General features: G+C 35.3%; 1 protein-coding gene and 1 pseudogene across 6 annotated transcripts in view; one reads left to right on the top strand and one right to left on the bottom strand.

The window, feature by feature from the left end:
* The window catches only part of AXDND1 (axonemal dynein light chain domain containing 1), a 61,133-nt gene that overhangs the window by 6,795 nt on the left and 35,658 nt on the right, over positions 1 to 18,680 (top strand). For 5 of the 6 annotated variants that reach the window (XM_015586175.2, XM_025043970.1, XM_025043968.1 and 2 more), the window contains 7 exons: positions 1,954 to 2,074; positions 2,436 to 2,521; positions 4,472 to 4,528; positions 5,757 to 5,859; positions 7,414 to 7,535; positions 15,344 to 15,484; positions 16,150 to 16,254. In XM_015586175.2, coding sequence (XP_015441661.1) covers positions 1,954 to 2,074; positions 2,436 to 2,521; positions 4,472 to 4,528; positions 5,757 to 5,859; positions 7,414 to 7,535; positions 15,344 to 15,484; positions 16,150 to 16,254 — 735 coding nt within the window. The remainder of the gene's footprint in view (positions 1 to 1,953; positions 2,075 to 2,435; positions 2,522 to 4,471; positions 4,529 to 5,756; positions 5,860 to 7,413; positions 7,536 to 15,343; positions 15,485 to 16,149; positions 16,255 to 18,680) is intronic. The other variant, XM_025043971.1, reaches the window with a different exon arrangement.
* Positions 14,773 to 14,892, bottom strand: LOC112476517 (annotated as a pseudogene).

Below are 18,680 nucleotides of genomic sequence, written 5' to 3'. Positions count from 1 at the left end.
CAGGGTGATTTCAGTGTCTCTGTTATTTGTACATCTGGGAAGAGCCAGGTAACTAGCTTCAAGATGTGGAAAACCTTGAAAAACAAGTGCTTAATCCCTGGTTTTCCTCGGAGCGAACCCTTAACTTTCACAATATTTCAGATCAAATCGGCAAATGCTATTTGAAGTTTTTATATAATTTCTCAATTACATAATTTCTCAATTATATAATTTCTCATTTTCCATATATGGTCTCTTTATCAATTTACTCCCTGCCTGCTTCTTACTGAAATGTCACTTCATCGGAAAGAAATGTTTAAACTTACTAATACTTGGGTAAGTTATTTAGTCTTTCTGAGTTCCATTTTCTTATTTGTAAGAAGGGAATAATAGACTTCCTCCATTTTGTGTACCTCCTGGGAGTATAGAAAGAACAAATGAAATAATGGATAGAACACTTGTAAAACTATACAGCGCTATTTAATTATAAGGCGTTATTATTCAGCTTTATCTCACTGCTAGAAAAAGTGGCAGAAACTTAGGCGTTGACTTTTGTGTCCTCCGGCTTTAGTGTCGTGAAGTATCTGTACTTTATTTCATGCCTTCAGATCATGGTTATAATTATTAAGAGTAATAATTAGTAGTTATGAGATGTTTGAAATATTTCGAACAATAATTAGCTATATCTGAAAGTGGCAATAAATTAACATTAAAGTTTTAATATCAAATGACTTGTGACTTATGTGAAGATCTGTATGATGGTAGACAGGGTTACGGCCTCCCTCCAAAATGTTCTCTCTGTAATCCTTGGAATCTTATATGACAAAAGGGACTTGGCAGATGTGATTAAGGTTAAGGACCTTGAGGTGGAGAGCATTCCTCAGTTCTCAGAATGGGCCCAAACTAATTGCCTGAGTCTTTAAAAAATGGAAAAAGAGGGCAGTTGAAAGGAACGTCAGAGATGAGACAGCAGGAAGAGGACAGATTCGAAGCAGGAGAGAGGTTCAGCCTGCCGCCGCTGGCTTTGAGGTCGGAGGAAGGGAAGGCACAAGCTAGCAATTGCCGTTGGCCACTGGAAGCCAGAATTGGCCCCCAGGGTGTACCATCAAGGTCTCCGTCTCAGAATTGCAAGGAACTAAATTCTGTTAACAACCAAGATGACTACCAAATCCTCCCCTAGAGCAGGGGTCCCCAACCTCTGGGCTGCGGACCTGTGCTGGTCCGTGGCCTGTTGGGAACCAGGCCGCACAGCAGGTGGTGAGTGGTGGACAAGCGAAGCTTCATCTGTATCTGCAGCCACTCCCCAGGACCAGCATCACCACCTCAGCTCCGCCTCAGACCATCAGGCATTAGATTCTCATAGGAGCACCGGTCCCTGGTGCCAAAAACTATTGGGGACCACTGCCTTAGGGCATCCAGAAAGGGACATAGCCCTGTCAGCACCTCAGTTTTATCCCAGTGAAGCCTGTGTTGGACTTCTGACCTATCAAGCTATAAGATAATAAATGGGTGCTGTTTATGCTGCTAAATTTGTGTAATTTGTTTTGGGACCAGTAGAAAATTAATACATATATACACAATTAATAGTATTATTCATAACAAGAGGTAACTTGTCTAACAACCCTAAACATTCAGAGCAAAGCAGTAAAATACAAAACAACCAAATAGCCCCTGAGTAGTGTCTTTCGATAGCTCTATCAGGCAGAGTTCAGTGTAGGAAGTAAAGCACTCTAGATAGTTTAAGCAGGAAATTGAGTATTTACAAAATTGTTGAAAGGGATGTAATTGAAAAATTATAAATATTCAACTATAATTGAAAATTTTTAAATCGTTGGAAAGGCTGAAGTATGGGATAAAGAGACCAGTTTTGTGCTTCTTTTTAACCATGAGAAGGAAGGATGTGGACCTTACCCACTGTCATCCAGTAGCCAGACAGAAAATCGATTTTGTAAATGTATTTTTCTTATTTTTTAGGGATATTTCTTTTCTGTATGATGTTAGATATGTTAAAGGAGAGACTAAGGAGAGTGTCCTTTGTCCCCCACATTCAGACCATTCATTACAGCCACGGGATGGTGTCATTGTGCCTCGTAAGGTAAGTAAAGTATTTGACTAATAATTTCCTTGTCTCTCCAAGTTGTAGAATTCTTGTATTGGGGATGTTGCTAAGGTGAATTGTAAATTCCTATTGGATTTTAAAGAGCCAATGGATTTCTGAGTGGGATACCTGTAACTAATACTAACACCAAGGTTAATCTTTAATTCATGGTTTTGTTTTTAATGTGTGCTCTGCTAAATGTTTTTTACTACTTACTACGTCCCATATTACTAATATTATTATTTTCCTAATCAAAATCTCTTAATAGATAGTATCTTTTTGGGACAGGAATTAGGGTGTGTGCAATTCAATTTTCTTTCATCTACTAATGTTTTTATACTTATTCTTTCTTTTTAAGCCAAAGAAAATAACAGATACTTTGATTCCTGAAGAATTTCATATTGTGTCAAATACAGGAGTTTCAGGTTTGGAGTGCTATGATGAGTGAGTACTGAATATCTGACAAGTTGAACTGTTTCTTCCTTCCCACACATAGAGGAACTTGAGAACAGGTCATTCATGTACCTGGGCAATATCCACACTGAAATGAGGAAACGTGGCCTACTGTCCGGATGCAATTTAAGGAAATCAATTTAAGAACTAGTGAAAAAATCTTACTTGAGAGAGTTTGAGATTTTAGTGATGAAATTGTTCTGTCTTTTCTTACTGTTAAATTTTGAATTAAAAAAAAAATGGATCTTGTTCTGAATGCTCGATTATGCCTCTTGAGGAATGGGACCACAGAGATAAAGGAAAGTAGCCCTTGAAGCTGGATTCTCATAATGCCTGGTTGTCGGGCTCAGCTCCAGACCGTAGACTCTTCGGCTTCAGGTTTCCCTGATTCCTATTTATGGGATTGAAAATTGGATCTTGCTTTTAATTTCCAAAACAACACTTGAATGTTTCATGGTTTAAAAAACTAGTTATAATAAAACACCCAGAAGCTGTCACTCTTTTTACCTTATCCAGTATGTATGTTATATAGCATCTCCTTATGATGGTGCGTTTCAGAACAGTATTTGCTAAAGAGAACTACATTTTGGGGGTAACTTAATTTTTATATAATTTCAAAATTATAGAAAAGTTACAAAAATAGAACAAGGAACTCCCATGTACCCTCTATCCTGATTCACTAGGTGCTTCATTTGCTTTAATACACATGTGTGGGCATGCACGCGCACACACGCACGCGCACACACACACACACACACACACACACACACGAGCACTTAAACTATTGAAGAGTAAGTTGGAGAGACATCATGACCCTTTACCACCAACTACTTTATTGTATATTTCCTAGCAACCCATTCGTTTTAGTTCTTTTCGATGACTTTTTTAGCTTTATCATTTCTATATTTATTAGTTGGCATTTTACCATACAGACTCATGGATTTCTGTTTTTTTCCAGTGGATTATAATTCTTTACTATCATTATTTATTTTGATGTTCAAACATTTTCAGATCTGGGCCAATGCCAGCTCCTTTGAGCTGGCTCTTGTGTTCTTTAGGCATGTCCCCATCATTCTTTGAAGGTTCTCTTATTTTCTAGCTCAATAAGATTTCTAGGTTCATCTTGTATTTCCCAACTGCAGCTCTGGGATGAGCTCTGAGTCTCTTCTCCAAGGAGTACTGATTCCTTTTGATGGAGACTGGTACTTAGAAAGCAAGATCTGGGTGCTAGGTGTGCTCATTGCTCTTGGGCTATCACTGCGTCTAGTCCTTCTCTCACACTCTATTTTGAAACTTTATTTTGAGTCTTCATATCCCCTTGAGACTTTTTACTCATCTAAATTCGGAAAATGGAACTTATTAACCAACTGTGTTCCAGTAGCGGGCAGAACCAAAGGAAATGCTTATTAAGAAAAAAGATATAAAAATAACAATGAATTTAAAGATTACCTTGTGGTTCTCATCGTGATACTCATTTAGGTGTAGACAAGCAAGTCCAGAGGACAGATATGGCTAGGAGTCAGGAAAACTGTGTTCTAGTTTCATCTCTACTTCTTGCTAATTTTATAACCTGTTTAGTCACTTAACTTTGTTGACTTCAGTGTTCTTAGAACATCCTTCCATCTTTGAAAAGGCTTTTTAAAAAATGAATTAAGGAAATTTTCATATTGTGATATATTTAGGAATATTGTTTAGGAATATTATTTAGGAATATATTTAGGAATATTAAATCTCCTTTACTAAAAAATGTTCCAGATATAAGTAGCTGGATGTCTGTAGATATCTAAGACTATTTAAGATCTTGTGTGCAAAATGGTGGAACTTTTGGTTGCCTTCAAGCTTCTCAATTCCATGAGGTCTTAATTTTATCATGTTGTAATATATGATAAACAGGCCAGATAATGTTCTTACAATAACATTTACCTGTCTTATTTATTGCAGCAAATATACTACTCTCCTCACAGATAGTGAAAATAGGCTATTGGTCTTCCCATCCATGTAAGTACAGTTTATTTTTTAAAGTGTTTTTTAGAAAGAATATACATATATATTCTTTTTGTTGGTACTTTACTACACACAGACACACATTAAAATGACAGCAGAAACCCAAGACAGTAATTGCCTACAAGTCTGTCATCTAATCAGTGGTTTTTTTTTGTCCAATTGCATATCATCTTAACAATCATTCAGTTTTTACATATTTATAATATTTAAGCATTTAACATGCTTTTTTTTTACAGTTTTAATTCTTTATATTGTTTTTAAATTTTATTTTATTGTGGTTAAGAACACAATGTGAGATCTGCCCTCTTAACAAATTTTTAAGTGTGCAGTACACTTTAACTGTAGGTACAGTGTTGTATAGCAGATCTGTAGAACTTATGCACCTTGCATACCTGAAACTTTTTGCCTGTTGATTAGCAATTTCCCATTTCTGTCTCCTGCCAGCCCCTGGAAACCACTATTCCACTCTATGATTCTATGCGTTTGACTATTTTAGGTACCTCATGTAAGTGGAATCATTCAGTATTTGTCCTTCTGAAACCGGCTTATTTTACTTAGCTTGATATCCTCCAGGTTCATCTGTGTTGTTGCAAATTGTGGAATTTCCTTCTTTTTTAAGGCTGAATAATATTCCAGGGTCTGTATATACCACATTTTCTTTATCCAATCATCCATCGATGGACTTCTATATTATTTCCACATATTGTGACTAGTGCTGCAATGAAAATGGGCTTGCTAATATCTCTTCGAGATCCTGATTTCAGTTCTTTTGGATAAATACTCAGAAGTGGGATTGCTGGATCATATATAAAATACTTTTATATTCTACATTTAACCATTAATATTTCTCCATGTCGCTACGGTATTTTTTTTTTCTTGGACCCTTTTCCTCTCTTACATTGTGAAGTAACCAGTATTAACAGCTTGGTGTTTATCGCTCTATAATTTTCTGTGTTCTTACAATCATACACAAGGGGTATATAGAATTTGGGGAGGAAGGAGCATTATTTTCTTTTATGAAAGAGAGAATTATACTATTTTTATTTTTTTAAAGACTATATTACTGATATTACACTGGATCAGTACTTACAGGTCTAATGCTTTAAGATACCATTAATATTCCATGGTATATACATCTTCTTTATACATATGATATTCTTTTTTGTGATTTGAGAATGACCTATTATGACACTAATTACATAATTCTGCCTTAATCTTTTAGGAAACCTAACAAAAGAATAGAAGTGGTCCAGCTGAATAATGTGATGGATACTATGCTAGAGAGGGCTGGTGTGGAAAATCAGGAATATACAGGGCCAACCAAGGTAATTGCGAAGCTCACTGTAACCTAGTGGTTAAAAGCGTGTACTCTGGATTGGCATCCTGGCCCTGCTATTTATTAGCTGGTGACCCTAGGCAAGTCATTTGTGCCTCAATTTCCTCATCTGTAAATTAGAGATGATAATAGTATTTACCTCATAAGGCTGTAGTGGAGATTAAGTGTCATAATGAATATAAAGGGCCGAGAACAGTGCTTGGCATGTGGCAAACACTGTATATAATTCATTGTTAGTACCATTGACTCTTGAGCAACACAGGTTTGAACTATGCAGTCCACTTATATGTGGATTGTTTTCAGTAAATTGTAAATATTTTTTCTGATAATTTTCTTAATAAAATTTTCTCTAGGTTTATTGTAAGAATACAGTACATAATACATATAACATACAAAATATGTGTTAATTGACTGTTTATGTTATTGGTAAGGCTTCTGGTCAACAATAAGCTGTTAGTAGTTAAGTTTTTGGGAAGTCAGAAGTTATACATGGATCTTTGACTGCATGGGGGCTTGGTGCTCCTACCCTCATGTTGTTCGGGAGTCATCTCTATGATCATTACTGTATTTCATTGACTGCAATGCACCATTGACCTTTACAAGACCTTTACTATTTTACATACCAATAAAAGACACTGCCAATTAAATCATACTTTCTCACTACTTATAAGTTTAATTTTGTGCTTAATGAAAGGGCCTTTTCAATCTTACGTAGATAAAGATTTCTTTCTGTATGAAGGCTATTTCTTTTTTGTTTTGTAAATTTTTATTTTTATAGAATTTGGAACTCATAGGTAGGTTCAACATAAGGCATTCCTATGTAACCTTTACCCAGATTCGCCAGTTATTTACATCCTGCCCTGTCTGCTTCATCATTCTCTCTTCCTCTCCACCTATCTCTATGTGTATAGTTTTTTCTGAGCTGTTTTAGAGTAAGCTGGCAAAATCATGTTTCTTTACCACCAAACATTTCAGGATATACTTCCTGTGGATGAGGACTTTCTCTTACCTATCTACAATTCAGTTATCAAAATCAGGAAATTTAATATTGATATGACAGTCCATATTCAAATTTCATATTTACCAGTCGTCCTTATAATGGCTTTTATAGCTATTTCCCCCTCTATTTCAAGATCTCAGGGTCACACAGTGCTTTTGTCATGTTCCTTTAGACAACTGTCAACTAAAAGAGTTCTTCGGGTTTTTTTGACCTTGATATTTGGAATAACACAGCCCAGTTATTCTGTAGAATGTTCCTCAATTTTGGTTCGTCTGATGTATACTCATGATTAGGTTCAGGTTTTATATTTTGGGCAGATATAACAGAAGCGATATTGTGACCTCAATGCATCATATGAAGAGGGATAATGATCAGACACAGATTTTTAAAAATATCATTTTTGTATACATAACTTTACAAAGGAAAATGTAAGTGAAATAAATAAGGTGTATCTAAAACTTATCTACATTTAGAATGCTTAACTTCTAAAATGGTTTTTACTGACAAGACTGTAACACATGCTAATTGACTTACTTCTGCTAGATGCACAAATTACTACATATATTGAAGAAGGAACAGACCATTTACAATACTGTATTTCATGAACTTATTCGACAAGTCAGTGTGGACTGTGCAGATAGAGGAGAACTACTGTCCAAAATCAGGTTCGAGCTCTTACTGGAGAATTCCAGTTTCCTTCTGAATTTTATACTAGAATTATGTTTATATCTGCTTTTGAGAAAAATCACAAAAGTACACTTCTCTATTGATAATAAGGAGCCTAATTGTATTTCTATTGTATTTTCGGGAATAAACATATAATAGTTGAGAACCTCTTTAAGGTGATTTCTGTTGGGATGTTTGGCACCACATTCTTTTATGCTTGGGAGTGAAGTGTTATGCGAAATAGTGGAAAAAAGGATAGATTCTGCAGACAGACTGATCCGGTTTCAGATTATCATCTGTGTGTGACCTTGGTAAAAGTCTGAGCCTTAGTTTTCTCATCTGTGAGTGAAGATAATTTTCATTGTTCATTAATCATCAGTAATATTTATCGAATGTCTGCTTTGTGTCAGGCATTAACGTGCTTCCTAGGTTTGTGGCGAGATATAAATGAGAGCATAGAATTAGGTGCTCAGTACATATAATTATTATAGATGATGGTGATAAATATTATTACTATAATTCTTCTTATGCCACTGATACTTTCCAAAAGCTGAAAGGAATAGTAGAATTAGAATACTGGGTTCAAGTTACATATCTGCAGCTTACTTGCCATAGAACCACAGGCAAGTAATATCTCCGAATATCTGTTTCTCCTGAATGAGCATTAATAATATAAATTTTCCCTTTTTGTCCACTGTCTGATTTATGGAAGCTGAGCCCCCGCATGTGACGGTGCTGAGAAACCAGGAGCAAAGCCATTAATAAAAGACCGATCAAGATTAGATACTAAGCAGTAAATTGTTGGAACACCACCAGGGGCTGGAGAATGCCAAATTAGAATGAGGATATAGACAGCTGAAGTCTGAGTTGTCAATCTCAGAACAAAGCCGGGAGAGATGGATGAGGAATCATGGCAGAGGAACTAGATGACTAACAGTGTATCCAAACCTTCTCCTTATGAAGAGTAAGTGTAGGCGGGACTCTGCCAGCTGATTTCAGAAGGTAGCTTCTCAGAGCCAAAATAAAGTGGGGTCCTATTCCAGGAAATCTAGGCAGAAAGAGACAGGCTGGCAAGTCAAACCCAAAATCCTTTAAGAAAAATTGAGTCAGACACCAGGGAGATAAAAAAATGCTAACTGGGGAGTTCCAGAGATAGAATCAGAGTAAGGCTTCACAGCCCAGAATTTAGAACAGGGTAAAGTTGGAGTGAGGACTACAAAGTCGGTGAGAATGGGCACGAGGTTTCAGGATGGTTGCACGGACCTTTATGGTGGATAGTGGAATGGTGAAACACTCCGTGGGTGCAGAATAATCGAGTGGCCAGCATTTTGTTTTGGTAGGAGCTCTTTTACAAGTCTAGGGCCCACCTTCAATGTGGCAGTCTTCTGTTGTCCTGAGCCTGGAGTCTTACAGAGTCCTTCCGGCTTCACAAGATTGTTATAAGGATTCAGTAGAAATCTCCAGGAAACGGTAATGCTGTGCGTGCCCTGGAAATGCTTGATATCAGCCTCAAACCTCCTCTCTCTGTTTGCGTGTTACTGTAGCTGTGTGCTCTGTCTTATTGAGTGGTTTCTGATAAGTTAATGTGACCAGGGAGATATCAGGCACCTGCTTCTCAGGCACCTGCTTCTCAGGCCTGTTGCTATAGAAGGAGGATTTCATATGAAACAGCATTTCATAACAACTTTTTTTTATAGGGGGAAGAGGGTATGAGCTGAACAGGACCTTCACATTACACAGAAATGGGACTGCTGCTGTACATCTTTTTGGTTGACACTATAAATCTGTGGTTATTTTAATTTTTTTCCACTATTTTATTATGGCAATTTCCAAATACCCATAAAAATTGAATGAACCCCCATCCTGGATTCTGCCATTAACGTTTTACTCTATTTGCTTTACCACTTGTCCACCCATCTAGCCATCCTTCGGTTCATCCACCAATTTCTTCATAGTAAATTGCAGACATTAGTGTGTTTCTCTCCAAATATTTCAGCATGTGTATCGTTAACCAGCGTTCATTATTTATTTGCCTTTTTTAAATTAATTAATTTTTTATGGTGACACTGGTTAATGAAATCCAATAAGTTTCATCTGTATCATTTCTTTTTTGACTAAAATGTTTCACATACCAAAATGCATAGATCTTGTGTGCAGTTGTTGACTTTTGACAAATACATACACTTATATCACCCAAACCCTTATGAAGGATGGCGTATTACCATCATCCCACGAAGTTCCCTAATGCTCCGTCTCCGTAAATGCTCACCTCCATTTCTCCAGAAGTTCTGACTTCTTGCCATCTTAGATGAGTTTCGCCTTTTTAGGAACTTCATATAAATGGGATCACGTGGAATCTACTCTTTTAGGTAAGGCTTCTTTCACATAGCATGTGTTTGAGATTCATCTCTGTTGTTGCATGTATTGGTGTTTTGTTCCTTTTTATTCTGAGTATGGTATGGATGGAACAACATCTGTTCCTTTATTGATGGACACTGGGTTGGTTCCAGTTTTAGGCTATTAAAAAACCTACCATGAACATACTTGTGTGAATCTTTTTATAAAAATGTATTTTAATTTTTTGAGTAAGTATGTAGGAGTGAGAATGCTGGTTCATAAGGTAGGTTTAATTTTATTTTTATAAGAAATGGTCATACCTTTTCCCAAAGTGGTTGTACTGTTACATACTCCCACTAACAATGTATGAGTGTTCTGGTTGCTCTATATTTTTGCCAAAATTTGGTTTTGTAAGTCTTTTTATTTTTGACCATTCTGGTGGGTATGTACTAGAATGTCATTATGGTTTTAATTTGCATTTCCCTGCCAGCTTATGATGTTGAGCACTTTTTCATGAGCTTATTGACCACATATTCTTTTTATGAAATGTCTGTTCAAATCTTCTGCCTATTTTTAAATTGTGTTGTTTGTCTTTTTATTATTGAGTTGTAGAACTTCTTTATGTATCCTAGAAACCAGTCTTTTGTCCTATATATATAATTTTATATTTTATTTACATATATTTTAATGTATTTAAATATATATGTATATATATACACACATATATATACATATTTATGCATTTAAATATATATGTATATATGTATATGTTTATACATATATACATATATATTTACACACACACACACATACACACTTAATATTTTCTCCTGGTTTGTTACTTGCCTATTCATTTTTTATAAAGTGGTTACCTGACTTTCTTTAAAAAAAATTTTTTTTAGAATAGTTTTAGATTTACCAAACAGTTGAGCAGATAACACAGAAAGCTTCCATATACTCCTTTCTCCTCTGTATATGGTTTCCCTCATTGTTAACGTTTTGTATTAACGTACATTTGTTATAATTAATGAACCAATATTGAAATACTATTATTAACTAAAGTTTGTAGTTTACATAAAGGTTTATTCTTTGTATTCTACAGTTTTATGGGTTTTGACAAATGTGTATTTTTGACCATAAAAAGGATTAAAGTGCTGATACATGATATAACATGGATGAACCTCGTAAACATTAGGCTAAGTGAAAGAAGATAGTCACAAAAGGATACATGTTCTGTGATTCCATTTGTATGAAATGTCCAGAAGAGGCAAATCAAGACAGAAAGTAGAGAAGTAGTTGCCAGGGACTTGGAGAAAGAGGAATGGAGAAGGACTGCTAACGGGTACCATGAAGGGTTTTTGGGGGACGATGAAAATACTCTAGGATTAGATAGTGCTCATTGTTGCACAACTTTATGAACTTACTAAACGGTATTATACACTTTAAAAGGGTGAATTTTACGGCACATAAATTATATCTCAATCAAAAAATTATGAAGTATTTGCAGACAGTCATTTCATCCCGAGTCCTCATTTACACCGCACATATTCCTTTGTGCATTGATTCATGTAATAAAAAATCTAAACACCTTATTTATGTAAGTATAATCTACCTTCCTGTAACTTCTGCCCTCTCATCCTAATTTTGTACTCTGGAAATACGCAGAATAAGTGCATTGTTTCTTTCACCATATAGCTCTTTAAGTATTTGAAAACAACCATTTTTGTCTTCCCTCTTATGCATTCTCTAATCCAGGCTAAACATCCCCAGTTTTATCACATTTTCTTAGTGAAGTATACTACACATGGAAAACATACCAATTAGTCATTGTTGATTTCAAAATGGTATTATGCAATATTGCCACCATTACAGTATTATACAGAATAGTTTCATGGACCTAAAAACCTCCTATGCCATCACCGTCATCCCTCCTCCCATTCACTCATCCCTCCTCCATTCCCATTCCCCTGAACCATTGGCAACCACTGATTTTTTTACTGTCTCAATGGGAATGTCATACAGTTGAGGTCATACAATATGTAGTCTTTTCAAACTGGTTTCTTTACTTTCACCTGAATTTTAATTGCTGAAACATTTCCTGACCATTATTTTGTGGAATTCCTTAAGTTCTGGACACCATATCATTGTTTTTGAGAGGCTTGATTATGATGTACTTTAGTGTAGTGTCCATCCTGTTTTTGAGCTTTTTGGATCTGTGAGCTTATATTTTTCATAAAATATGGAAGTTTTTAGGCTTCTTGTTCTTCAAGTATATTTTCTGCTCTCTCCCCTTTTTGGGAGACTCCATTTATACATATATCAGGCCACTAATATTGAAGTCACACAGGTCACTGATGCTTTGAACATTTTTTCTTGTGTTTATTTCTTTTTCTGTTCATTTTGGATAGTTTCTATTACTGTATCTTCAAGTTCACTAACCTTTTCTTCTGAAATATCTAATCTGATTTTAATTCCATCCAATGATATTTTCATCTCAGATACTGTAGTTTTCATCTCTGAAAGCTCAATTTAAGTCTTTTAAACAATACCTTCCATGTCTCTACTGAACTTTTTAAACATATAGACTATAGTTATGAAAACTTGTAAAGTCCTTGTCTGTTAATCCTAATGTCAGTTCTGGGTCCGTTTCGGTTGATTGATTTTTCTTCTCATATGTGTGTTTTCCTTCTTGGTAATTTTCACTGGATGGCAGACTTTGTAAATTTTAGCTTATTGAATGCTGTATATTTTTGTAGTCCTAAAAATATTCTTGAGCTTTGTTCTGGGACACAATTAAGTTACTTGAAAACAATTTGATCCTTTTGAGCCTTTAAGTGGGACCAGAACAGGGCTCAGTTTAAGGCTAATTATTTCTGAATACTACTGAGGCAAGACTTTTCTTTGTAGTATGTCCAATGCTTCATGAATCATAGTACAGTTTTTACAATGTGGCTAGTTGGAATGGGCCCTATAATTTCAGGCCATGTGTGAATGCTGGGGACTCTTTCTGATCCTTTATATGGTTCTTTCCTTGGTCTCAGGTAGTTTCTGCACATTTATGCCCTGGTCATTACTTAGCTGACTTCTTGAGGGGAACCCTCTGCAGACTTCCAAAGGTCACTTCCTTTCATTGCTTGATATCTGGCATCTTGAAAATTGTTTCACATAGTATGTCCTTTTGTTCTTGTTATTGTTGTTATTTCAGGCAGAATAGTAAGTTTAGTTCTCCTGGATCTCTTTTTAGAATTCCCATACCTATACCTATACCACAATCCTATGTATAGATTAATGTCCTTCATAAATTTTAGAAAATTATCAGTGATGATCTCTTCAGTGAATGTCTGTCCTCCATTCTCTCTGTTTTCTCTTTTTTGGAACTCTGGTTAGAGTTACATTAGCTATTCTCTTCTGTGCTTTTTGTCTCTTAATCTCTTTTTCATAATTTCTGTTTCCTTGTCTCTGTGCAGCATTCTGTGTAATGTTTTTCCAGGACATCAATACCCTCTCTAGCGTTATCAGTTCTGCTATAACCCATCTGTTGAGTTTTACAATTTGATAATTATATTTTTCCTCTAAGAGTTCTTACTGGTTTGTTTCCATAGCTGTGTTATCATATTTAATAAGTTTTTTGTTGCTTTTCACTTTTAAAATCCATCTTCATTTCTCAAATATTTCATGCATAGTTTTATATTCTAAATCTGATAATTCTAGTATATGAAGACCATGAGTATCTAAATCTACCGTTGTTTCTTCTGAGTCTCATTTATGATGGTTTATTCACATAAATATTTTGCGATTTTTGCTTGTGTGGCTAATATTTGACTAATCTTAATCATTAAATCCTCAGGATATAAATCATGGATGCTTCCTGAAGAGAGGATTTGCATTTTCTCCCTTCTGAAATCCCGGCTCGATGCAATAGTTCCTACACTCAGGTCTCTTACTTTAAAGATGGTCCAAGATGTAAAACTGAAAGCAACAAACGAACAAGACAAACAAATAAACAAAAACTCGTAGATAGAGATGACAGTGGTTTCCAGAGGGAAAGGGGAAAAGGGGAGGTAGAAGAAGGTAAAGGGGGTCAAATATATGGTGATGGAAGTTGATTTGACTTTGGATGGTGAACACACAATGCAATATACAGATAATGTATGATAAAATTATATACTTGAACCCTAAATAATTTTATTAACCAATGTCATCCTAATTTAATTTTAAAAAGCAGGAAAGGGGTAAGAAAAAAAAATAAATGAAGCTGGCCCAAGACTTAGTCTGTGAGACTCAATGTTGGTATTGAGATAATCCTGACCTTGGGTTTGTCTAATGAATACTGCTTACTACCTCTTACTCCATTCTTAGCTTATTGTATTTTATTTGTTGTTTTTGTTTTTCATCCCTAGCTACTTCTGTTTCTTCCTATGAGCCCATTAATGCTAAGTATGCTCTATCATGGATATAATTGTACTGTGATGGGAAAGCCCTCCAGAACATTTTGTTCCTGTATTGCCATGAGGGGAGGTCCTAAAGAAGGTGTTTTTAAGACTGATATTTCCTGATATATGAGCTGCATATTGAGCTGATAAATCCTCTTTCACTTTAAGTGTTTAAATAGGGATTGAATAATTCTGTCTGTGGTTGAGAGATTAAGCTAAACGACCATTCCAGCTCAAAGATACTATAATTCTGGGCTCTCAGGGATAGGATATAATACTTAGATCATTTTTAATATACAAGAAGACTATAATTTAATATACATGGTGACTGTAATTTATCACCTATGATCCTTTCCAAATTGTTTGGTTTTATTCAGAAGCAAAATAAATGACTTCTTTATATTTAAGGTCTGGATTTTATCTATCTATCTGTCTGTCTGTCTGTCTGTCTGTCTATCTATCTATCTATCTATGCATGCTCTGTCTTCCTAGGTGGTCTCTCATCCAAGTACTAACGGGGCCCGACCCTGCTTAGCTTCCGAGATCAGACGGGATCGGGCGTGTTCAGGGTGGCATGGCCGTTGACTTGTATTTATTTTTAAACAGGTGTCTTTTTACATTTTGGTCAATTTAGGAAAAGTAGTTTTATTCATGAATTCAACTATTTATAAAAATCCCACCGTATTCAAGGCACTCTTTTAGATGTTACAAATATGTAAATGTATTAGATATGGTTCCTATTCGCGTAGATTTTATAATTTAGAAGAAGAAAAATGTCCTTATTTTGTTTTACAGCTCAGACATTATATTCCAAATAATTACGACTTGTTAAAATTCTACACAATTCATTCACTTGTATAAGCAAGGCAAGAATTCATACAGTCTAGATCCCTTTTATTCCCTATGTTGTTCTTCCCACATATCTTTGTGAGTGTCTCTTCACTATTTCTTTCTCTAACGTTACTTTTTCTCACATATTTTTGCTCTTTTTTTCTTTTCTTCTGCATGATGTCTTATTTTTCCTCTTTTTCATGCAGAGAGCGGTATGTTCAAATGCTCGACCAGATCGCCCGGCAAATGATTGATTTCTACAAAGATTTGGTAACCCAGCGAGTGATGGACCAGCGCATTTTAGAAGAACTGTACAATTTTAAGAATGTTATAGAGGAACTGACCAGGTAAAAACTGTGATTATCTTAAATACAAACATCAAAGCCATATCTCTCAAGAACCTAAAAAATCTTCAGAGACAGTAGAATGGTTAAAGGTGGGGGGTCTCTTTTGTTCTCTTTTCGCATTTAGCAAGAGAACAGAAAGGACTAAATATAGTTGTAGATGTAGGTATTGAGAGTTAAACAAGTTAATGCAGAACTAGGGCTCTGTGTATTCAATAGAGAAAACACTCTTGTTCTTCCTTCTAAGGACTGTATCTTAATCAGGTTTACAGAACAGGGCCATGATTGTGGATGTTAAAGGTCAAATGCCAAAGAGAATAAGCATTATATAGCAGTCAAGGTTAGTAGCAACCTTGTAGCAAGTTGATTAGTGGCAAGAATGAAGAGGATAGGATAGGCATGTCAGAGGGTAGGACAGAGTAGTTTGGAGACCTTTCCTGTCAGCATTTACCTTCACTCCATTCTAGAGGATCTTTTTGCCTTTTCTAGCCAGCCTGATTCCATCCAAATGTACATAGATTTACTGATTTGGTACGTAAGGTAGAAGAACTAGGAAGAGCTGTACGCAGGATAACTGAGAATATTCCTGAGTATAAATATGATTTCCTGGGTAGAAAGTTTTTGGAAATCTTCAACTATAACTATAAAATTTCTTTGCTTTATTTTAGGGAGCTGTGTTTGGTTCGGGCACATGATAATAAATTAACAAAGGAAGCAGAGAAAGCCCACAAAGATTTGGCACAAGCTCTTTTAGATGCCGAAAAGAATGCCAAGTGAGTTACCAAATGTTAGCTCTTATGTCATACTTGCTTCACACTTTATTTCAAAATTTTATAGAAACATTTGAAGTTTTTTTTTATTACAACAGTGTAAAGTTTATTATATATATTAACTCTTCTGAGCACTGTTGTAACATACATCTTACAAATGTCTTCTCACGTGAGAGTTTTTCAGAGCTGCATAGCCTTGTCTCGCTAAATGTTGCCAAATATTCCACAAAGTGGTTATTCCAGTATATTCTCTCATCAGTGTATGGAGTTCTCTTTTGCCCATATCTTTTATCATTTGGGTGAGTACGAAAAGGTATCTGTTTTTTGCTTGCTTTTTCCTAATTAGTAGTGTGAGTCTAATTCATTTTTAGATTTCAGTGAATCTACTTTGGTCCAAATTTTTATTCTATTTCAGGGGTTAGCAAACTTTTTCTGTAAAGGGTCAGATGGTGAAATATGGTTTCTGACGCAACTACTCAATCAACTCTGCCTTTGTGACATGTGCCATTGTAGTACAGAAGCAGCCAAGGACAGTTCTAGAATATGTCTGTGTTCCAATAAAACTTTGATTTTGTAACATTTTCATGTATAAGTGGAGTATTATTTTCTACTGTTTTTTTAACTATTAAAATATAAAAAGTAAAATTAAATAAGTAAAAAATTTTAAAAATTAAATTCTTAGCTCATGTACTATATAAGAAACAAGTTGTAGGCCTATATACCCACAGGATGTAGTTTGTTGACCTCTATTTTATTTCATTTTCTGTTAGAATTTTAATTACTAGAAGCTCTTGAGAATATGTCAAAAGATATATCTGATGGCATTTTAAATTTTTTTATTTAGTCAATTAAAAATGATATTATTATATTATCATAGAAGCAGTACATGTACCTTATAAGAAAATTAGAAAATACAACCAAGCAAGAATGAATAAAAAATATCACAGTCTCGTCACCCATAGATTACTGCTATAAACATCTTAGTGTATATTCTTGTGGGTCTTTTTTTCTGTGTACATTTAAACACATGCATTTTTTCAAACCACAATAGTATTGGATATACTATTACATAGCCTGTTTGTTTTTAGTCAACAGTCTCTACCTATTTCAATAAATTTTTACTTCATAAATTATCCAGGTCATATTCAGATTTTCCTAATTCTTTCCAAAATGTATTTTACATTTAGTTGTCCAAACCAATATCCAATCTGAACCACACACTGCATCTTTTTTTGTGTCCCTTTTAATTCATCATAGTCCTCTGCTTTTCTTTTTTAACTTGTTGAAGGGTGACTATATTTTTTAAATGTCGAGAAAAATACAAATATATAAAAAATCTAAATAAAAAAATAGATTCTTACTTTTATTCTATTTTATTTCTTACTAGAATGAGAGGGAGGTACCTTGATCATTTTTTGCCTACTGAATGTACTATTGTTTTCTATAGCTGATTGACCCTTCTTGTCTTAGTAGATAACTGTTCTACATGTCATTTCTATTCTTATACCTCTAATACTATCTCTTCGTCCTCCTTCTGAGTCGATGACCTTGCCTTCTAAAAAGTAGAAGCAAACAGAACTCAAGTTCTCCTTCCTACATCTACCTACCCACCTGCATATGTGCTCATTATTGTCTTCCCTTCTCTTACTGTGGATGAACTGTCTTCCTCCTTTCTAAGGCCAGTCTATTTGTGTAGTATTATAACCCCTCTTACCTACTTGGGATATTTTCAGTAAATATTCTCTGTTTTTCTTATATCATTAATTTTTTCCCCTCTCCTCGCAATTAATTCCATCACTATACAAATAGCTATACTTACTCCCATCATAAAAACAAGCAGAAAACCTCCCAAGTCTCTTAGGCCACATAGCCCCTTCTAGCTTTGGCCCCATTTCTCTCCTCCCTTTACAGTAAACTTCAAAACTTTGTCAAACTCATTATCTCCATTTCCTGTCTTCTCATTATCACTGGAACCCACTCCAATTAGGCTTTCGGCCCCATCGGTCCACCAAAATGTCCTTGTTAGAGTCACCAGTAACTTCCATATTGCTAAATCCAAAGGTTGATTCTCAATTCTCATTTAACGTGACTTAGCAGCAGCACTTGCTTTTACTCGAAATGATGTCTTTCCGTATATTATACTCGCCTAGTTTCCCTTCTGCTTTACTGCCAATTCCTTCTTACTCGTATCCCTTGCAAGTTCCACTTCACCAGTTTCTAAATGCTGGAGTGCTCATTCCTTGGATCTTTGCTCTGTATATACTCCTTAAATGAACCCATTTGGTTTCCTGGCTTTAAATGCCGTCATCTATAATCTCAACTAACAGATTTGTATCTCCAGCTTTACCTCCTCCACAAACTTGTGTCCTCAGCTTCAAATTCCTCCCTGAATTCCAGACTTAGGTATTCAGCAATCTTAACATTTCTGC

This window comes from Pteropus alecto, unplaced genomic scaffold, assembly GCF_000325575.1.
Source record: "Pteropus alecto unplaced genomic scaffold, ASM32557v1 scaffold101, whole genome shotgun sequence".
Classification (NCBI taxonomy): Eukaryota; Metazoa; Chordata; class Mammalia; order Chiroptera; family Pteropodidae; genus Pteropus; species Pteropus alecto.
Note: the sequence above shows the minus strand (reverse complement) of the source record. Positions and strands in the feature narration are given on the sequence as shown.